The sequence below is a fragment of the Toxorhynchites rutilus genome, chromosome 1, assembly GCF_029784135.1.
Source record: "Toxorhynchites rutilus septentrionalis strain SRP chromosome 1, ASM2978413v1, whole genome shotgun sequence".
NCBI classification, from domain to species: Eukaryota; Metazoa; Arthropoda; class Insecta; order Diptera; family Culicidae; genus Toxorhynchites; species Toxorhynchites rutilus.
Window position 1 is genome coordinate 206,063,608 of NC_073744.1, and position 24,280 is coordinate 206,087,887.

Here is a 24,280-nt window from a genome sequence, read left to right on the forward strand (position 1 = left end):
GAAATTGGCATTACAAATTCATGCAAGTCGGGGGCATTTTTGTTCCGACTGAAATGTGTTTGCCTAACATAGACTTCAAAACCAAGATGTCAGGGGAAATCGGCTCTGCAAATAAATGCAAACTGCGAGTACTTTTGTACTCGCTTGCCTTTGTGCAAACTAGAATATGTTTCCTTAACACGGTCTTCCGGGGGTACTTCTGCACTCGTATGTTTTTTTTTGCACTCCGAAAAGTGTTTTCCTAACACGGATTAAAAAAGCGGGTACGAATACCACGCTTTGGCTCGCTTATTCAAGCTTGCATTGAAGGATATGCTTTCATATCTTCTGCTCTCTGAATTACTAAGCATACCATTTGATGATTAGGCAAGATATTGATAACCAATAGCTGCGATGACGCCTATTGATTGAACAATATGCGTTCGACGTACATGTCAAAATCGAAACTGAGTGCCTGAGGCTTATCAAATCAAGCAAATTCGCGATTCGAGAAGTACATACACTTTAGAGATGCAAACATCAGAAGGAAACGTAAAATAAAATAATCATTTGATAATTCTTCCGTTCACATATTTTGTCCTCGGCATCATACGAAATGTAAAAGGAGTCACTAAATTTACTTGTAACGAAGAACATAATCATGAAGAACAACGCATGAATTGACCTTATATATAATTATACAATCTTTTTTCTCACAAAGCAAATATATTGAATTCAATTGAATTCGGGAATTGTTTCATTCAACCAAAAATTTAATTAATGCAAACAAATGATTGCTACGCTAAGATAGTCCCACGTCAACCTTGCGGTTATATCATAGATGTAACCCACTCATTTTTTTGTTCTACACGAACATGCTTTGACTAGTATACAATGTTCATTCCGAAAACGTCAAATGATACACAAACATAAACATACGAGGGCGGTCCGATAAGTACTTAGCCTCATCGCCCGATGGTGTCAGTATTGCAAGAGAGATTGCTTATCGTGTAGTACATTCTCGTAAACGGCTACTGTCAAAATTTCAGCCAAATCGGACTCGTAGTTTTCTTTTGACCGTGTGTGGAAGCGGGCGTGCCCGTGGGTTTTAGAAAAATGGAAAAAATGGAAATTCCGCTGTCACCACGACCAAATTGGTCGAATCGCACTACGAACTGCTGCCCAATCCACCGTATTCTCCAGATTTGGCCCCGTGTTACTTTTTTTTTGAGTCGAATGAGGAAGTCATCGCCGCCACGGAAGCCTACTTTGCAGACTTTGAGAAAACGTATTTTTTAGATGGATTAAAGAAGTTGGAGCATCGCTGGGTCAAGTGTATCAAGCTAAAAGGTGTGAAATAAATCGCCACTTTTCCAAAAATTTTGTTTTTTTGTAAACTAGGTACTTATCGGACTGCCCTCGTATAGAGATGACACGCGTTATTCACATCATGAACGAAAAAGTTTTTTTTATCATTCAAGCACATCATGTACGAAACGTTGCAGTATTGCATGACCTCAGAGGCTATGAGTTCCTGCACATTGGAGGTGATATACATATCCCAGCAAACATTAAATCGCATAACAAGCGTATATATAACATCATATGCCCTAAAATTTGGTTGGCATATAATGCGCCTAACTGGCATATGCATGCAAAAGTGGAGGCCATATACATACATGGCAAATGCTTACCGAATTTGTTTGGATGAATATGCAACTTTGACCGGATATAATAGCGATTATATTGAAATTGAATTGCGATCTAATATGAATATATTCATGAATTGTCAAATCACCAAATACGACTTTTGCCATACTCATATACGATTTATTACAGACATAGGAAAAAACAAATGGCGCAAAATATTTTCGTGAAATGTTTATTATAGCCTCACGAAACGCCATTTTTATATATGAGTATTTATGTTTGTAGAAATAATAATTGTTTGATTGACTTGTGTTGGGAGTGGAATATGAATGTTTAAAATGACACAGATTGATGTTTGGTGAAAACTGCTCCGATATGGGTTCGAACTCCGGTCGTCTGGATTATCATCCACCAGCTATCTCGCGCGGCTATCTGCAATTTAATTCAACAGCGGTTAAAACTTTCGAGTGCATCAGCATTTCATTGACATTTGAATATGATGTAATATGTCCTTTATTCGGATCTAATATGATTTACTGTTTCATGATTTTCTTCAGCATGCAACACGATTTACTACAGTACTGAATCGATTTAAATTATACGCTTATACGACACACAAACTGCATCAGCGTAATATATGCATATGATGCGGATTAAATATATTTTACGACAATGTACATCATAAAATTGATGTTTATTATACCGATATGCGACTTAATTTGATAATGGTATATAAAATCGAGTTTTTACATTTTATGCGATTTCAAATATACACGATACATACTTTGATTGATATTATATGCGATTATGATTTATTCGGATTTCTTGTAAGACTTGGCACGTGCAAAATTATACGATTTAATGTTTGCTGGGATATCCAAGACACATTTGGATGATATATGATGCATATAATTGGCATATACAGACAAAAGGGGAGGCAATATACGTATATGCCATATTTTATACGCATTTTATACGCACATATCACATTATGGCTATTCATGCGATTTGATGTTTGCTGGGCAGAAGATCTGCAGTAGATGTTTCACATAAAAAACTGCGTACGAGATGAACAATGTGTTTGAAAATGTTGCATGTTTGCATTTGTAGTATGTTTGGCAATGTAATAGGGCGTTTGCAGCGTGCATATGTATTAGTAATCTGTTGGACAGGCAAAAGTGATCACAGCATTAATTTGTGGGGATCGATAAGGTTGAGCTTTGTTTAAGTAATTATTTTAGCGAAATAGTTTCAAAAATTTCGCGTTACTCTATATTAATAATATGCGAACATATGTCTCGCGTAACTTTATACATATATCTAAGACACATTTGGATGATATATGATGCATATAACTGCATATACAGGCAAAAGTGGAGGCAATATACGTATATGCCATATATTATACGCATATCAAGCCGTATATAACGATATTAGATGCTTTTTACGCTGAAAATTGCGTATAAAATATGGCATATACGTATATTGCCTCCACTTATGCATGTATACGCCAGTTGTGTGCTTCATATATCATCCAAATGTGTCTTGGATGTATGTACATCGCCTCCAATTATGGCTATTCATACGATTTGATGTTTACTGGGTGCAGATCCTTCTCGTATCGACCAAACAGAACCCCCTTCATAATCAATGATATCAACCAACTCAATGTGATATCGATTTCATCGGCATTATCCACAGAATGTGCTTCTGAAAAATTCCTGGAAGTTAGTACAGTAATTTACATTTAATGCGACATACCGAGGCACCACTCAGTGTCGCATTGGAGGCGATTTTGACCTGTAACTGAACATTGGCGATGAGAGTGGTATAGTGTCGACGTCTGGTGGCGACTTTCCATCTGGGCCATAATTTGGGCCCCGAACACGATGTTTACAAAAATGTCCAATTAAACGTGTCGCATTACAGGTCTGTCCAATTAGCTAAATGTCACATTAAATGTAAATTACTGTATCTCAGTAGCACTAAAAATAACAAAACAGTGCAAACAACGAAGCAATAACATAAAAGATAACTGTGTGCATTTGCGAAAATGGCAATTTGTATCTATTGAATTTCGGCTCCAGTGACGCTAATACGTGAGTACCGAATTTATTCTCAACTAGCTGACCCGGTCAACTTCTTCCCACCCACAATTGATACCTGATTGAAATTATTTCGAGTTCCCATAGAAATTGTTTTTATGTTCGTTATCTATATTCTCGGTACATTTTTTTTGGACATAAAAACCTAACGTAGACTAATACGCATCAAACCTGATACTGATTGTTCAAATTCGTTTCTCTGTTTTATTGTTCAAGCCCCAACGAAATTAATTAATGCATTTTAGGCCTGATATACATAAAAAAAAGAGCAACACAGATCAATCTGTGCACCTGGCATTCATGCCCAAAGTAATCATTAGTTCTACATTTCGCATTATGGCAGGAAGGTAAGTATGATTTTCTTTATAAGATTATATTCTAATTTGCGATTTATTTCTAGGTTTCATCACTGATACAATTTTTATGACCTACAATTGCTAGACCCAAAAGTGCACGGAAAATATGCGAGGAATATGAATCAACACGGTTCAAATCGTCCGACATTGTCCTCCGTATTGATGATATCAACTCGGTGATGCAAAACTCACTGCCGATTTCGAATTTGATTTGGTTGAAAAACCTGTTAATCAGGTTTGGAAATGTTTTTGTATAATATTAAGGTGCCATCCTCACAAGGAGGAACAACGTTTTCAGGAACGTATATATTTGATCTTCATATTATTCAATGGATTTCTGTTTTTAGATAAAAGAAACCAACTGTGAAGTTTTAACCGATCTACGGGATAATATAATTTAATGCATTGCGGTGGTTTCCCGGAGAGCTCGTTTACGCGTCGTGAGGGTTTGCAAAACTTCGCGGAGTTTCTGGCAATAGTTTTTGCCGGTAAGGTTCCCAGTACCGACAATCGATCGTATATGTCACGAGGCGCACATTGATCTCGAGTTTGGTAATAGAAGTTGACGATATTTACGAACTAATCAAAGTGCTGAAGCTGTTCTGTTGGCGGTCGCACAGGATACCGCCGTCTCGCACAACGCCCGTGCCAAGTTCTGCATGGCTTCGAGTTTGCTCAATTTCCTTGGTTTGGATGATATTGGAGAGTTGCTGCCACTGATGAAAAGCCTGAGACGAACCAGCCCAGGAGGCTGAAAGTCTCAAAAATAAAGAAAAAAAAAAAAAAAAAAAAACTGATGAAAAGCTTCGAGGGAATCTTCGGCAGCTATTTCAAAAGAAACATTCGAGCGGTGCCAATGCCGATGCTGTTGCCCTTCACAGCAGCCCAGCCCGGAACGTACATCTGTCGGAGAACGGTTTTCTGTGGGATGTGTTGCAGCTGGTACCCGATTGGGCGACGTCCAGGGCAACGCCAAGATGACCGAGGCGGAAAAGAAGTTCATCAATGTGGCCGCCTTCAAGGTGGGCACCTAAGTGGTGCGGACTCAATCTACTTCATTTTCAAGCAAATTCATGCATGTTTTCAAGCGATTTCTTGCAATAAATTCTCAGACCACCAGAGATGCCAGATTTACAAATATGTTTGTAAATTTACAGACATTTCTGTAAAACATTTCTATTTTTCTATTTTTGTTTTAGACTTTTTGGATATAACAATATTTCACAGGTTTTTGAAAAATAAGAGGCTCTATCCATCACATCAAAGATATTTGACTCACCATATGACATTTTTCCACAGTTTTAATACAGAAAAGTTATTATATTTAGTTTATATCAATACACATGACGTTAGACCAGCGATACTCAACCAGCGGCCCGGCAGTCTTTCTGGTTGTATAAAGTTTGGAACTCATACACATAAGTACTTTTGCCCTGACATCATTGCAGACGAAAGAGAGCATACGGTTATACACAATTAATGAAAAATTGCATTCTATGCAGTTAAGGAAAAATCTTGAACGAAAATTGTCTATAATAATTATTTTCTGTTCTAGATAAGATTGTTTTGCTGAAATGCAAGGAGATTTATTGAAAATAGTTAAGTTAGGGTCAGGACTATGTCTTCTAAGTATTTGAACAACATCGAATAAAAATTTTAATTCTATTTTCAACAATTTACATTCGCTTTCGGGTCTGCTTATGACGAAATATGGGTTACTGTTCGATATTGTTACCACAGACATGGTTCATGGCCGTGTGGTGATCTAAAACTTCTATAGCCTTGCATGGCGGATGGTATACACTGCATTTTCTTATAAATTTCATCAACGACAAGACCGCAAGCCTTGGTGGATGTCCAATATATCAACGAAGAAATAATGAATTTTATAAAAATTAACAACGCGTATGTATGTGTATGTATGTATATGTAGATCGTTGAAACATTTAAACACACTTACAACACATAAGTTATTAAGTGGTCCGAAAAATCAATTTTTTCCACTTTTTCCCAAAAATGACAAACGAAAATTAATAACTTTTGAATCACTGAACCGATTTAGATGATCGACATATAAAATTGAAACTAATGACCTAGCCTTTTATTAAAAAATATTTAACTTGCGAAAAGAATAATTATATTTTAGTATTTATTGATTTTATTTTTTTTTATTAAATCGTTTATTTTTACAGGCTCAGTTACATAGGTTTAAAGGAGCCGAACTCCTTACTGTATTGTTACTAGTATGTATATAAATTTTTCCTTAATTCTAATGTTACACTCGCGGTCGACTCAAGTTTAGAAGGGTGACATATTTTCTTTCGGAAAAGGAGGGGATATGAGGATATATTGACAATGATCACACTCACACTCTCAATCACACTCAATTCTTAAACCTATCTTATATCTAACATGTATTTACATTTCACCTTATTCTATTGTTAGTAAGAAGGGATTTGATTTCTCGCGAAGGAAAATGAAAAGGAAAATATAAGGATATAAGGACAATCACACACGAAGATCGATAACTTTTAGGAAGACATATATTTGGAACATGTAATCAAGGTCTAACCGAGCCAACACATCTCTCACCGGCACCATGGGCTGCCTTCCTCGGGCCCGAAGGGTGTCTTCTAAATTAAATCTGGCGACAAGATACAGCTCGCACGACCAAATAACGTGCTCGATGTCGTGGTAACCTTGGCCACAAACACAAAGATTGTTGTCGGCAAGATTAATACGAAAGAGTAGCGCGTCTAACGAACAGTGATTGGACATGAGTCGGGAGAAGGTGCGAATAAAGTCCCGACTCAAGTCCAGACTTTTGAACCATGGTTTGAGGCTAACCTTAGGGATAATTGAGTGGATCCACCGGCCCAATTCATCTTCGTTCCATTTGCGTTGCCAGTTAACGATGGTATTTTTACGAACTAAAGAATAAAATTCATTGAAGGCGATTTGACGCTGATAAATTTCGCCTTCAATTGCACCTACCTTTGCTAATGAGTCAGCCCTCTCATTACCCGGAATTGAGCAATGTGAAGGGACCCAGACAAAGGTAATGACATAACAGCGTCTGGTTAAAGCACTCAAAATTTCTCGTATTCTCTCAAGGAAGTACGGCGAGTGCTTTTCCGGCCTCACTGAACGGATAGCTTCGACAGAGCTAAGACTATCCGTTACAATGTAATAGTGTTCAACAGGTCGTGAGGCGACGCTGTCCAGCGCCCAGTGTATTGCTGCTAATTCAGCAATATACACTGAGCAAGGATTCTGAAGACTGTGGGAGGTGCTAAAAAATTCGTTGAACACTCCAAATCCTGTGGACTCATTCATAGAGGACCCATCAGTGAAGTACATATTATCACAATTGATACGCCCATACTTTGCATTGAAGATCGTAGGAACGATCCCCGATCGATGATAATCTGGAATTCCATGGATTTTCTCCTTCATGAACAGATCAAAAAATACAGAGGAATTGATGTAGTCAGGAAAACAAACACGGTTGGGAATATACAAAGAAGGATCAACCTGCATGGAGATCAGCTGTTCAAAATTTCCGATCACCAATGGGTTCATAACCTTACACCGGATGAGGAACCGAAGAGAATTGATTTTAGTCGTTTTTTATTTTTTATGACTTTGGCGCTATATTTTTCAATATTTTTTCTTGAAAGCTGAGGATTTTTTACATAACATATCTCGATATCAGAGATGCTATTTTTTCGTTTTTTAGATATGATTTTTCAAAGTTAACCGGTGGTTCAAAAAATCATTTTCCCCATTTTGTAGTGGTACAAAAAGTCATAACTTTTGAACTATTGGACCGATTCATATCATCGGTAGTCCAAAACCATGAAAACATTAAAAAACGACTACAATCAACAATTACGAAAATAGGATCCATATTATCTGCAAGTTCAATATTTCTCAATTAAAACTTATTGGCTTCAATTTGATGTGTCGATCATCTAAATCGGTTAAGTGGTTCGAAAGTTATAAATTTTTGAAAAAGTCATTTTGGGAAAAAGTGGAAAAAATGATTGTTTGGATCACCCTAAAATGGAAATGGGCACCCTAATGAAAAATAAAAAAAATACGAGTCTAATGTTTTGCGATAAAGAACAAAATTACAACCTTTGACGAAGATCTGAGAACCACTATATTGGTTTGACGCAATGTACAAAGTATTAATGAATATGTGAAAATTCAAGTTAAAAGACATTTCTATAGATCTGCAAACTTTTACAGACTTTTCCCCATTTTTAACAGACATTCACATGTTTTTACAGACTTTTTTCAAAAATCATCTGGCATCTCTTCCTTCCACTTTTTATCGAATATTTTCAAATCGCAGGAGTAAACATTTACGTGACTCTGACTTCGTTTGTTTTTATTTCGTTCGGAACAACGTTATGTCAAAGAGAGGGGACATGAAAAATGCGTTTCTCAGTGAAAGGCTTAGATGCTCTTTCAGAGATGCAATGGTTAATTGAACAATTGACGGAAAAATGTAGTTCGTTCATTTTATAATTTTAATTATTTTTGCCCTTGACAACAATACCTCTTTTATAGTGTTGATTATCATAAGAAAAATAACACTCCTGATCGTTGGATCTCTTTTGACATTTCAATTGGATCTTTTTTGACAGCCGTTTTGATTCAGTCCGCACTACCTAGGTGGGCACAATCAAGGCGCCTCTATATATACCAGGTGAAACAATCATATGAATTACACTTTCAGCCATATTGGAATTGCTGTCGGTATTGTTTACATCAGCATCAGAATGCGGCCGGCGGCTCTCTACAAACTACTACGACGCTTATTCGAACGATGCCTACTATGTTCGGCTTTCGCGAATTTATGTGAAAAAGAAGGGATGATTTTGTAGAATTTCATTCTCATCCAGTTCATCCACTACTCTCGCATGTGGAAATGCAAAAATTGCTTATCCTAGCAATAACAAAACAAACAACCCCCGCTCCACAAACCGTAATCCCCTTCTTATTGAAGTGATGATGTTGCTTCACCTGTCATACATTTATACAAGCGCCTTGGGCACAATCACCAGCGGAAGAATCATGACAAGCGTTCGGTTGTTATCCATTAAACGGGGGTTGGTAGGTGTATGTGTAGGTGTATATATGTAAATAGGTGTGCGATAGTTTTGTTTTTTATTACAATAATCATTTCTATTTGAAAGAACATAATTTAATAAAACTTATATAAATGATTTCAAAAATCGTTTCTTTGATATACGGTTAGTACAAAGTCTACAGAAATTGGCAATATATACATTAAATATATATTTCACGGACTCATTCATGCTGTGAATACAGCATGTAGTACCTTGGGAACAATACGGGACATATTCCAGGATTCTAAAAGCTACCGTAGCGACACGAAACTGTCTCCAGTTGCCGAAAACCTTAATGCACATCGCTTTCCGCATTTGTGTATTTTCTTTTTCGATCAACGATGTAATCAAAGAAAATAATCGAAATCTTTAAGCTCGAAAGATGTTCTTTCATATTATTGCATACTCATTTCGTTGCTCTCGGGTCAGTTTCACCTAAAATCGCGTTTCGCGCTGTTCGATCCGCTCGTTCATCCACATGCTGCATTTATGGAACCGTTTCTGTTTTTTTTCTGATCTTCAAATATTATAGGTGCAACGACCAGGACAAGTGCCATTCAGTGGCAGTAGTCATTTTCATCTATATGTTTTTCCTTTGCAAAATGACAGCGAACGCACACATAGTAGTGTCCAACTCGACAAACAGTGTACTATGTGATAACAGTGCTTGTCATTCATTCCAAATAGGTGTATTTCGCCAAATAGTTTTATGCCAAATTTTTAACAAAAACAAATAGGTGTAATTATGATTGTAAAATATTTTTGTCAAACATGAAATTTGTACTAAATTTTGACCAAATTTTTTCTGTCAAAAAGTGTCAAATATTTGACTTTCGGTCAAACAGTGTACGGCCACGTTAACATAAACAAATCCAAACTTTTCGTATTGCCATTCCTCAAACGTCTTTTCTAAATAGTGTAAATTACGAGCCACCTGTTCACTCCACCATCTTGGTTTGGAGCATGTTCACAGATCTATTCCAAAGCGGACAAAGGATAACTTGTGCTGTCAGCGTCGAAAACATTGCAAATATTGTTCTCATTATTCGGATGTAAATTTTTCACTTATTCAAATTTCGATGGAGCTCAAAATGTGAATGAAAGTGAATCAATGATGTCTATTCTGTTGAAGTATAGTGCTATCAAGCAGGCGATGTCACCGAAAAGTGATTTCAATCGTTATCTGGTTGGATTCGTTACGAGTTTAGTTTTGCTTGCGCTATGGTTTAGCGGTGGCTCAGTGTCGGAAGCGGACAGCGATCAGGTGTCGTTGGATCTTGTCGATATTCCACAGATCGTGCTTGATCAGGATGCCGAGTTGGCTAGAGCAAGGAACAAAAATTGCTCCTATTGGGATTGTTTCAATGTGTATCGCTGCGGTCAGAGAGGCACTGGAAATGGCGCCTCCGGTTTATGGGCAGAAGAACAACAGGAGCGAATATCAATTTATGTTTATCCGTTAAAAGAGTATACCGACAGCGATACTGGGAAGCAAGCGTTTCAGTTAACGAAGGAATTTTACAATATTATAAAGACCATAGTCAACAGTCCGTATTATACGGCGAACCCGAACCAGGCTTGCTTGTTTGTCCCAACGCTGGATACGCTCAATCAAAACCGTATTGATGTTAATATGGTGGGAAAGGCTTTAGCATCACTGCCATAGTGAGTTATTCTTATTGTGTTCGTTAAGTCTTTTTTTTATATATTTGTTTTCTATTACAGTTGGGAAAATGGTGAGAACCACATATTGTTCAATTTTATTGCCGGCTCAGGGCCTGACTATAATACTGTGCTCGATGTGAATACTGATCGGGCTATGATTTTGGGATCCGGATTCGACAGCTGGACCTATCGACCGGGATTCGATCTCGCTATGCCGATGTACAGCTCGCTTCTGGAATATATTTTTCCAAAAACTGCCGGAGCTGAACGTAAATTCTTGCTGATATCATCTCAATTAAACATCTTTCAGCGACACTATCGGATAATGCAGGAATTGACATATGATTATGCCAATGATATTCTTCTTCTTCAACGATGTCCAACATCAACGGTTAAGATAGACGAAATCTACGAATTCCAACGAACAGCGGATGAGGCAGGCAGCCCTGAAGAATTGCTTAAAATAATCAAAGATATCCGTTGTAACTTCCCCCAAGGAATCGAATATGAGTACCCAAATGTTTTGACTAGTGGACAATTTTGTTTGGTTGCAAGAGGAGTGCGACTGTCTCAACCTACGCTAATGGACGCATTGGCAGCGGGTTGTATCCCAGTTGTTATGGCCGATAATTTAATTCTTCCGTTCAATGAAGTTTTGGATTGGGATCTGGCCTCAATTAGAATTTACGAAAACAACCTTCACTCGGTAATGACAACGCTGAAAGCGGTTTCTAATGAACGCATTCGGGAGCTTCGAACACATGGGGCTTACTTCTATGATAGATATTTCTCTAGCTTGGAGAAGATTGTACTAACGACTTTGGACCTATTGAATGATCGTGTTTTTCCTCATCTTAGCAAAACGTATCTGCACTGGAATGTAGCGAAAACGAAGCATTCAAGTCAGAACCCATTGTTCCTGCCGCTAATAGCTCCTAAATCACAAGGCTTTACTGCCGTAATTCTAACCTATGACCGGATTGAGAGTCTGTTTATTCTGATACAGAAACTAGCCACAGTTCCGTCGCTTCAAAAGATTCTAGTCATCTGGAACAACCAGAAAAAGTCTCCTCCTCATCCATCACTGTTTCCAAAAATTATCAAGCCTCTGAAGGTGATTCAAACGTCATCCAATAAACTGTCGAATAGGTTTTATCCCTACGAGGAAATTGAAACAGAGGCGATCTTGACGATCGATGACGATATCGTGATGCTTACCGCGGACGAGTTGGACTTTGGTTACGAAGTGTGGCGTGAATTTCCCGATCGCATCGTGGGATTTCCCTCGCGAACTCATGTTTGGGATAACGCTACCAATCGGTGGCGATACGAATCGGAGTGGACCAATCAAATCTCGATGGTGCTCACCGGGGCAGCGTTTCATCACAAATACTGGAGTTATATGTACACCAACGCGATGCCGGGTAATATTAAGGAATGGGTTGATGACCACATGAATTGCGAGGATATCGCTATGAACTTCTTGGTGGCTAATATCACCAATAAACCACCAATTAAGGTGGCACCGAGAAAGAAGTTCAAATGTCCCGAGTGTACCAACAACGAAATGCTTTCGGCTGATTTGAATCACATGATGGAACGATCGGCTTGCATCAATCGCTTTTCAGAAATTTACGGTACGATGCCATTGAGGACTGTGGAATTCCGAGCTGATCCCGTGCTGTTTAAGGATAACTTCCCGGAGAAGTTGAAGCGGTTCAATGATATTGGTAGCTTGTGAAGTGCTACTGTCAGTGTGGACATGAGTGCAATATAAGAAACGTTTAGAGATAAAATATGGCAAATCTAGGTGTCCAGCTTAAAATATAGTTATTATTAGGCAAACTATCACTACGATGGCAACTTTTAGAAGTATTATCAGCAAATGCATTCAGTATTTGATACTTTTAGTGTGTTGTAATAAAACAGCTTTAAAAATTAAACTATGATATGTTTAAACTATTAAAATGATATTCTGGCAATTTCATTATTTCACACTCGTAGAACTTTTGGTTTTTATCGGCAAAAAACTAATTCAAATGCGATTTCACAGCTTCATCATCGTTGAAAGTTTTACCTTCCAAGTAGTTCTTCGAAGATCGAAACAGATAGTAATTTTATATGGTGGATGCAATATCAATTCCCAACCAAATTTCTGGCGAGTGCCCAAAGATGTGTGTGGTCTGGCGTTGTCCTGGTGGAAAACACACCCTTACTAATCCTGGACGTTTCTCGATTTCGATAATCGCTGCATTCAGTTCGTCCAGTTGCCGACAGTAAACTTCCGTATCAATCGTTTGATTGCTAAGGACAGTTTGTAGGGTTCTATACTGAATAGAGTTTACCTTGAATATGAATAACCTTCACTTTTGGATTGAAGGAATTTTTAAGTGTCTAGTATGTGTGTGTGTGTGTGTGTGTTAGGGTCTGTAATGATAACTGAGTCAAATGCCTGTTACGAATTTATGTTTCTAGAGCGTGAGGACATGAAATACGACCAGTGGCTGTCATGTAACTATTACGCTGGAATAATGGTTAATACATGAAACATTTGACTGGCAAAATCAATTTGTTAAAATACTACTTCGAATCATACCAAATCACCGATCAGAAATTCGCTTCGGAGGTCAAGAGCGGTATTTAGGATATGATGCTTATAGACGTCGTTGTTGAAGGTTATATCACAAAAACTTCCTCTCCACTGGCCTGGAGCCATGGGTCGAGGACATCCTTGCCATCTGGTCCAACAAGCAAACAGCAAGTTCTTCGTTAAGTTATGTTTCGCAAAAGGATTTATATGTGTTTAATTTTTACGTCCAATTTTTATGTGATAATTTTATGTGCAATCTGTTCCCAACGAAACCTTGCGGCAATGCCGTCGATAAAGAGGCGAACCAGCCCAGGCTGAAAACCTCTCAAATAAAGAATAAAAAAAAAACTGCAACGCAAAATCCTCGAGAATGACTAGTTTGTTTCCAGGAGAAGGTTACTGAAGCAAAAGATCGCAACCAGATCGAAGTGTGTAAAGTTCAGAAAACAAGAAAAGCTGAGCGGAAGCAGGATTGCTTCATCGATGGGTCCTTCGCCAAACCAAGCGGATTCGAAAATAACGAAATGTCCTGTGTTATTTGTGGGTTTTCTATGGATGTGTCCATCACAAGCTCCAACGTGCCCTTCAAAAGCAAAAATTGCCGTAAGTGCCAAGGTATCGGACATTTTGAAGTTTGCCAGAAGCGTCCTGGTATGCATCAGACTTCAATATCAGCCAAGGGGATGCAAGTTGTGCAGGATATCGGTGAAAGTCGGTGCGGTCGCAAGCATGAGGCAGATGATCAAATGAGCAAAGTTCATTATACAATTATATTACAATTGATTCAGGATCAGACGTAAATCTTATCACGGCAAAAACCTAGAAGAACTGAAACAAAAGCAAGTGCGGGTTACGAAATGTGAAAAGAAGCAAGAAGATTCCAATAGCGTATGGGAGTGCTAAACCCTTGGAAGAAATCATTGGTACGTATGCGGAATTCATTGTTACAATGAACGGTCAGCGGAACCTAGTTGTACTTCTAGGCAACTTAGATCTTGAAGTGTTGGCTTAGAATTCAATCATATTGCTGAAGATAGAAAAGTCGAAATAAGACCCTTTTCGAAAATTTAGAACGTTCAAGTTCACATCAAGATGAATCCAAAAATGGCACCGATTTTAAAGCCGCTACGCAGAATTCCCATTGCTCTTGAAAGTGCAGTTAACGAGAAACTGGATGAATAATTGGCTAGAGATTTAACTGAGGATGAAAAGATCCGCTTTTGCGTGAATTTGAGATTTTTGGAGCGTGGAACGTTTTCAAATTTACCTTATCGGTAGCGAATTGAATCTGATGAATGACTGTAAGGCGGTCTGTTCACGTCATCATCGCTTGCATAGAGAGATGGGTACTACGATTTCAAAGCTTTCAGTACAAAGTTACCTACTGTCAAGGCCCATTTATACGTTGCTAGTAGCTGGCTTCACAATGAGCAGCTACTGACCCGGTGAACTCGCTTGACAAATGGTTGACTCGCCTTGTCCGTTCACACAATGTGAGCTGCTGGCAAGAAACTAGATACTACGGCACAGGTTTTCCAGAGATGCCAGGCGGTTTTTCAAATGTCCATCAAATCGTCAGAAACAGCAATCAGATCCGAATTTGTCAGATGATTGATCCGAAATCGACTTCTTTATTGGCAGTTTTCGTCTTAGATTTTCAGTTGAATTTATCATTACACAATTTTATCGCTAAACACACACTGGCCGTGTTTAAAAATACTTTGTGCTGAATTTCTTTGAACTGAAGGTACTATCCGGAAAAAGCAGAAAGAAAAAAGGATTCGGTCCAGGAATTGGATGCAAAAAAAAGGAGCAACAAATACAATATTGAAGTAACTCTACGATGATGATCCCCGAGAGTACAGAGCAGTGTTGAGAATAACACCTGAAAAAGTGAAAAAACTGTTGGATTTAATTGCTCCACAAATACAACGCAAGATACACTCATGAGGGATGCTATACCTACATAAGTGAAACTAGAAATGTTGTACCTTTCTTCTGGAATATCGTTCAGATTATTGTCGATATTTTTTTAGAATCTCGAAAGCATCCATAGCTAAAATAATTCCGAAAGTATGTAGTGCTACAAATGGCAGTCTAAAAGATTTTTCAAATTTTGAATTATTTCGCCTTGACAGCAGCTTCGTGTACCAATTTGTGAAATGAAAATGATAGTAGATTTGCAGGAGGAATAAATACGCCTCAAAAACTAAAATAATGAATGAAAATCTACTTTTTTAAATGGAATATGTATTCTGTTTTTTAGAACAATACTTTTTTGGAAGTTGTGAGTGAATTTCGAATGAAAATTGTGCCCGATAATGATTTTATATTTAGAATCCCAAGAAAACTATCTCAAAAAGAAAACGTGCCCCACCAGCGTGCAAAACAAAATAAAATGAGTAAAAAAACTTTTTAAGTTAAACGGTTTATTTGTGATTAAACATAATAATGTACTAAAAGCTAGAGAAAATAATTAGGCAAGTTGCAGTTAGTAGTTATCACACCTCTCCTTCATTAGTCTAGGGCATTGATAAGACTAAAATAAAATAGTGGGACATATGATGAAATCACTTATTGTGGATAATGAAAATGAATGGATTTTATAATTTAAAAAGTTTTTGTTTACTCATTTTATTTTCTAGTTTTTAGTACATTATCTGTTTCATTAGAATATTTCTCTACAATAAAGGCATTGTACTGTATTCTATCAGTCAAAAAATTTCATTTGATACCGATATTGAGTAGATTGCAGAAAATACATAGTGTGTTCTCCAAGTCAAGTTCGTTGGTTTGATACACATATCTCAATCAACCTTTTTTTTGAGATGATATGGAATCAGCGATTTTGAGCGGAGGCCAAATTGGATTTTTCAAGATAAGCAGTTTTAAAATGACAGCAGTTCCTATCCGGTCAGTTCCTATTGGTCAAATTTCTATTACTGTGGGACAATCCTACAGACATACATACATACATACGAACAGTTCAAGCTAAATAAAACCGTTTAATAAAGTATATTGCTATTTTGTGATTGCGGCCATCTTGGATTTTAATTTTTCATGATCTACTGTGATCTACTATTCAAGCCCTTTCATTTGATACCCATATTAATGGTGTTTTGACATAATATGTAGTCCGCCATTTGGTAGAATTTTGATGGATTTGCATTTTTCACAAATAACCGTGTTCTGCTAGTCAATCCCTTTCATTTGATACCCATTGTTACGGGGGTTTCGGAGGTTCTATTCAGCACGCGTTTTTATCAATGTATAGCGAGCTCAAAGCTGTATTTATTAAGAGAAACAATAATTAAACAAGAACTTTACATTATTAGGTTTTACCTACATTTGATCTCCTCGTTTTAAATTCAAAGCACGACAGGATGATTCAATTATTTAACAATTTGGGAATTCAACTTTATTTTGGGTTCTATCTCTACTCCTTTTTTGTGATTAGCAAAGAATGTGTGGTACGAGAGAAGTTTTCAGAATGACAGTGATGACAGCTAGCTGTCAATGATTGTCTGGGTGCGTCATGGAGTGGCACCGTCCGGATGCGCAGGTTCAGATCAAGTCATCAGTGGCGTAGTTTGCTTCCCCCCAACACCCATATTAATGAAGTTTTGGGAAACTATGTAGTCCGCCATTTAGTAGTGGCAGCCATCTTGGATTTGCATTTTTCTTAAATAACTGTATTCTGCTAGTCAAGCCCTTTCATTTGATACCCATATTGATGGGGTTTTGGAAAACCCACATTGATGAGGTTTTGAGGAAGAAAGGGATCCGCCATTTTGTAGCGGCCTCTATCTTGGATTTACAAGATAATGAAATACGCAGTTTTGTAATGACTACAGAGATAAAGGTGTGTTCCAAATTTCAGATCAATCGGTCAACAAGAAGGGGGTCAAATTTCTACTAATGTGGGACATGTTACAAACATACAAACAGATTACAGGGCAAGCTAAATAAAACCGTTTAATAACAACGATTCCGCTTAGAAACTATGAGGGTTTTATTTGTTTTTTCAATAATTTTCAAGTCTATAATAATCTTCGCATATTTTCAAATATCTTAAAAATAGAGACATGTAAAGACAATGTAAAGATTTGGCATCCCTGATTCGAGCGCTAAATTCTGTTTTTGACGTTTTGAGGGATGCGAGTGCGAGTAAATTCAAAAAAATTTGAAGTAGCTCGCACGCCGAATCACACATGACACTAACTGGCATGATGTGTTCACACGGTGTGAGTAGCTGTACTGCAGTAACTGACTAGACCGACTCGTATGCTTACTCGCACCGTCTGAACCCGGCTTCATTTTTATAACTGGTTCCAATGAGGTAGTGAAAGATCGCGATATGGTGGAAAAGAAAAAGGGGAAGAATTATGTCGATAACCAGCGACGAGCAAGACCCAGCAGCATCGAAGATACAGTTTCAGCAAAGCGGATGAGAAAGAAGAACAAACTTAGTTCAGAGTTTTCTCCAGAGGAGTTCATCGTTGTTAAGAAGTTACCATTCGCTCAAGTTTATCTGAAAAGTATGCAACAGAAGTGTTACGCATTTGAAAGTTTTAATGAAGCATATAGCTGATCCAAAGGAACGGCGTGAAAAATCAAGTGAGAGTTAAGTGAGGGTTGGGCGGGTTCGCCGACTTGTGTACCACATCGATATTCAGTCGCTCCATCTCCTCTAACGCTCGCTTCGAGTAGTGGGCCGACGCCAGATACGGCTATGAACGACGCAACTTCCGGCAGACACTTCGTACAATAAATTTCCCCATTCACGGCTAGTCCGGAGCTAAAGACGAGCGGCTCGCTGATTGTCTGCCACAGCAGCACTTTCTTGGGGAACTTGGTGTGTGAAATAACTTTACTTCGTAGCTCACTTCGTTCGTGGGGGATGTGCCCTGCCATTCAGAGTGCGATAGGTCCCGTGGTCCATCACCACCGCCACGTCGTGATTCGCCGGAAAAATCGGCTTGACCATCTTATCCAGCCGCTGTTACCATAAGTCCATGTTCGCCGGGTACTGTTTTACTGTTTGGTCCGACCTCCCGGCCAAGCGTACGCAGCGATATAGCTACTTTTCCCTCGATCTTCCTCTGCAGCATCCTTTGGAGCTTCTTGTCGCTCAGGATCATCGGCCGTCCAGAACTGGGCTTTCTTCCAATGCTCTGATTGTTGTTCAGTAGTGCCAAGATGATGTAGATGCCGGAACGAGCGTATCCTGCGTTCACGAAGTGCCGCACGATGTCTATTTCCGACGCTGCGGAGTACCGTTCCTTGAACGCGCACACTTCTGAACAGAGTAGCTTCACTGTTTTCGTCATAATGGTTAGAGTTCGACTGAGAGAGCTGTAATTTTTTTCTGCTGACTCATGGGTTACTATGATTGATGGGTTGTTTCGTCAGTACTTGTGAAGGTAAACCCATGAAAAATCGGCAATTTTTGTTCATTTTTTTAATGCAAACGTTATTGCGTGGAATCCTATGGGTGCCGCCTGCACCCATTAGTCCAATATTACCATCTCTATGTGCTGACGGTTCTTCTTGGCTTCGGTTTCGGCTATCACGGCTAAGTAGTTGTTGATAATACCCATACCCGGCCGGAAGGATGTGGATAGTCCATTTATTTGTTTTCGCTTAGAAAAGTGACCATCTGGAGGCGTCTGTTCGCAATTTTTTCCAGTGTTTTGGACGAACAAGAGTTTAAGGAAATTGGGTGGTAGCCTTTCACGTTTTTTGTTGTTTTGGCCGACCTTAGGTCTCCAACCCTCGGGGAATTCGTGTGTACGCTAAAAAGGCTTTCCGAGCAGGAACAGCCGTATCAGCATATTAAAGCGGATATCGTCACGGTCAGCTGACTCACCCTTGGCGGAACGTAGAGCGACGGAAAGTTCCTCGATGATGATGTTCCAGCTGAGAGGATTATTGGGACGACTCACAGGGATCACAAAGTTGCTGGCCGATGGTAGTATCCGCTCCCTGTCGACGGTTGAAATCAGGCTCATATTCGGAGTTGGAGACCATCCCGCGAAATATTCCCCGAGCCTGTAGATTCCAGAAAATCAGTACAACTGCTTTACTCCATCGTTCGGATTAACCGCCATACTCTGATGTGTTAAGTTTGATACCTGTTCATGGCAGCTTCCTTCATCGGGCCTCCGACTGGTAGTCATATAGGTTGTGCAAGTAGCTCACTGTCAGACGAATTCACAAACAAAAATAATCTTTATTGCGTACATCCTTTTATTTCGTTCTTTTATACTTGAGCGTTGTCCTTCGTCCGTACACACCTATGATTAATGCTCTGAGTCATCTGTATTTTTGTCGAACTGGCCGTGCTTACTGCTGGGTACGGCATAATATCCACACCACAGTCACGATACTACTTGATCTTGCTGTGCCGACGACGAAGGTGCGCGGTGAGGTGATTGGACTGCTTAAAAGCTCGCTCACAGTACTCGCAAACGTATGGTTTCTCGTTGGTGTGTATCCGAATGTGCACCTAAAGGGTGTGTCACATCAAATTGCATCACAGAAAAAACGCTGTAGAAATTTAATTTTTAGGAATTATATCTTCAGCTTTCGCTTATAATCAGATAAGAGTGTATAGATCACGTTGGCCATGCTTCACTGTCAATTTTTTTTGTAAATTTGGAAAAATGTCGTCGAACGAAAAAGAGCGTCGTGAATTAATTCTGCGAACTCATTTCGAGAATCCGGAGTTGTCACATCGGGACATCGGTAAGATGCTGGGAATCGTCCAATCCACGGTCAGCAGAGTACTTAAACGATACTTCGAGAACCTAACCATCGACCGGAAGGTGAAGAACGGCAAAAATGGATGCTCCGTCAGTGAAAAAGATCACAAGCGCGTAGTTAAGCAGTTTAGACGTGATCCGATAAGTTCGGTCCGGGATGTCGCCAATAAGCTGAATTTGTCAAGTTCATTCGTCCAGCGGACCAAGCAGCGGGAGGGCCTGCGTACATACAAGGTTCAGAAGGCTCCTAACCGCGACGAAAGGCAAAACATGGTGGGGAAGTCGCGAGCCCGGAAGCTGTACACCGAAATGCTGACGAAGCCGCATTGCCTGGTTATGGACGACGAAACCTACGTCAAAGCGGACTTTCGTCAGCTGCCGGGCCTGTTGTTCTTCTCCGCAGAGGACAAATTCAGCGTTCCGGAAGAGATTCGCAAGCAGAAACTATCCAAGTTTGCCAAAAAGTACATGGTGTGGCAAGCGATCTGCTCTTGCGGAAAGCGGAGCGCCCCCTTCGTGATGACCGGCACGGTAAACGGGCAGGTTTACCTTAAGGAGTGCCTACAGAAGCGCTTACTACCACTATTGAAGCAGCACGAGGGCCCGACCATCTTCTGGCCGGATCTCGCTTCGTGCCACTATTCAAAGGACGTGTTGGAGTGGTACGAAGCCAACGGGGTCACCTTCGTGCCAAAGGAAATGAACCCGCCCAACGCGCCGGAGCTTCGCCCAATAGAGAAATATTGGGCGATTATGAAGCAGGCCCTCCGGAAGAACCCAAAAGTTGTCAAATCGGAGGAGGACTTCAAGAGAAAATGGATTTCTGTTCAAAAAAAACAACAACCAGACGTTGTACAGAACCTTATGGACGGGGTAAAGAGGAAGGTGCGAGCATACGGGCTTGGGCTCGAAGTATGAATAAAAAGAAAATGCCAAAAATTGTTTAATAGTTTTTGTTTTACTGTCTAAAATTTTCAAAAGGATCGGTCTACTGGGCGAATTTCTACAGCGTTTTTTCCGTGATGCAATTTGATGTGACACACCCTTTATAGCGTTGTAGGTTTCTTAAACGCTTTTGAACAATGTGGACAAGAAAAGGGACGTTCACCTACAAAAGAATGACCCTGCTGAATGGTTCATTGTAGTAAAACAAATCCTACTAACCCGTATGAGTTCGAATGTGCGCTTGGAGCGATGTAGGTCCCCTTAATGCGTTCGGACAATGTGGACAAGAATAGGGACGTTCATCTGCAAAGAAATGGTTCTGATGAATGGTTAATTAGAGTATGACATTTTTCACCAACCCGAATGAGTTTGAATGTGCAATTGGTGCGCTGAACGTCGCTTAAACGCTTTCGGACAATGTGCACAAGAATAAGGCCGTACATCTACAGAGAAAAGGAATTGCCATGTTGAACGGTTCATTGTAATAAAACATGTTCTACCAACCCCAATGGGATCGAACGTGCGTGTAGAGCGTTGAAGAATCCCTAAATGTGCTCGGACAATGTGGACACGAAAAGGGACGTTCACCTGCAAAGAAAATACTCTGTTAAATGGTTGTTTTAATAGATCTTTCTTTAACAAACCCGTATGAAATCTAGTGTGCACTTTGAGATCGTATTTTCGCTTATATGTTTTTCGTTTTCTTTTTTGATTTGGATTCCTTCAATCTATTCGGTCGACTCAAAATCCAATTCCTATTGAGACACTCTCGAAAATGTTTCCATTATCCGGCAGCTCGTGGTCATCAATCATTAACTCTCCTTCTATCTTGATGTCAGTCAGTTCGACGCTAGGCAAAATTTGGAAGCAGCTCTCGGGAATGTTGTGAACCATTATGAATTCTTGGCGGTATTTGTCACATGTTCGATAACTACTTAACTGGGAAGTGAAATTGCTCAACTTCTGCAGGATAGTATTTAGATCCGGACCTTGACGAGAAGGGATTAGCACGTGATGGATTTTCTCATTGCATATATTGGTGCAAAAGTTGCATTGGTCACTGTTGATATGAATTGTGGTTGAACATCAGTGTCATTTAAAATACCATTGATACACAACAATATCAATTTGATTACGGATCGCAAATATTTGATCGATTAAAAACGAACTGCCTAAGATTTATCAAAGCATGCTATGCTATTTAATTGCCATTGATACGATTACGGATCGGTTTACGGATTACGGATCGCAAATATTTGATCGAATAAAAACGAATTTTTAGCTAAGAATTACCGAAGCATGCCAACACTATGGCTTTATCTAAATAAAAGGTTTCGCAAGCTTGTTGAAAATAAACGCAGCGCTGCGCTTGAGTTTAATTTTCATCAGCGCGCGCTCAAAGAACACTCGTATTCTCTCTTAAGGCCCATTTATACGTTGCTAGTAGCTGACTTGTCAATGAGCAGCTACTGACCCGGTGAACTCGCTTGACAATTGATTTATTCGCCTTGTCCGTTCACACAGTGTGAGCTGTTGGCGAGAAACTAGATATGACGGCACGGGTTTACCAGGGATGCCAGGCGATTTTTCAAAAGTCCATCAAATAGTCAGAAACAGCAATCAGGTCCGAATTTGTCAGATGATTGATCCGAAATCTATTTCTCTATTGGCAGTTTTCTTCTTAGGTTTTCAGTTGAATGTATCATTACACAATTTTATAGCGAAACAGAAGCTGATCGTGATTAAAAATACATACTTTGTGCTGAATTTCTTTGAACTGAAGGTACTATCCGAAAAAACAGAAAGAAAAAAGGGATTCGGGCCAGGAATTGGATGCAAAGAAAAGGAACAACAAATACAATATTGAAGGAACTCTGCGATGAGGATCCCCGAGATTACAAAGCAGTGTTGAGAATAACACCTGAACAGGTGGAAAAACTATTGGGTTTAATTGCTCCACAAATACAACGCCAAGATACACTCATGAGGGATGCTGTACCTGCAAGAGTGAAATTAGAAATGACATTGATGTGCCTTTTTTCTGGAATATCGTTCAGATTGTTATTGATATTTTTTTAGAATCTCGAAAGCATCCATAGCTAAGATAATTCCGGAGGTATGTGATGCTATAAATGGCAGTCTGAAAGATTTTTTTAAATTTTATTTATTTCGCCTTGCCAGCAGCTTCGTATACCAATTTGTGAAATGAAAATGATAGTAGATTTGCAGTTGGAATAAATATTCATCAAAAATTAAAATAATGAATGAAAATGTACTTTTTTAAATCGAGTAAGTATTCTGTTTCTTAGAACAATACTTTTTTTTGCAAGTTATGAGTGAATTTTGAATGAAAATTGTGCCTGATAATGATTCTATATTAGAGATTCTCAAGAAAACTATCTCAAAAAGAAAGCGTGCCCCGCCAGCGTGCAAAACGAAATAACAACGATTTCATTTAGAAACTATGAGGGTTTTATTTGTTTTTCCAATAATTCTCAAGTCTTTAAATATCTTCGCATATTTTAAAATATCTTAAAAATAGAGACATTTCTTTATATTTGGCATCCATGATTCGAACGCTAAATTCTGTTTTTGACGTTTTGAGGGATGCGAGTGCAAGTAAATTCAAAAAACTTTGAAGTAGCTCGCACGCCGGATTACACATGACACTAACTGGCATGATGTGTTCACACGGTGTGAGTAGCTCCACTGCAGTAACTGACTAGACCGACTCGTATGCTTACTCGCACCGTCTGAACCCGGCTTTAGGCAAGGCGCAAATTGAGAAGCGTATAGCGCTCGTAAACGAACACGAGACTAGCAACATGACTCATACGTGCCACAAACGTAGCGTGGTGGAGCGCATATTCAGTCGAAGTTTGGTGTAAATAACGTGCCACTCGCATACAACGTCTGATTCACACAGATTTGCGCGATATATTTATTTACTAACACAATCACCCGACCGGTACTACCAGCACGAGAAACTGTGGTTCAGCCACAGCGTCACGTGAGTCGTGTCTCACGAGCGCTCCACACTCTCGCGTCATCTGGCCAATTTGCGCCGTTCTATCTGTTTTCATTA

General features: G+C 39.2%; 1 protein-coding gene across 1 annotated transcript; it reads left to right on the forward strand.

The window, feature by feature from the left end:
• The first annotated feature begins 10,214 nt into the window (after window positions 1-10,214).
• On the forward strand, window positions 10,215-12,840 carry LOC129770531 (exostosin-2). The gene is made up of 2 exons (XM_055773430.1): window positions 10,215-10,896; window positions 10,957-12,840. Exons 1-2 carry the CDS (start codon window positions 10,343-10,345, stop codon window positions 12,635-12,637), a joined length of 2,235 nt encoding a protein of 744 aa, XP_055629405.1. The 5' UTR covers window positions 10,215-10,342; the 3' UTR covers window positions 12,638-12,840.
• Window positions 12,841-24,280: the final 11,440 nt, after the last annotated feature.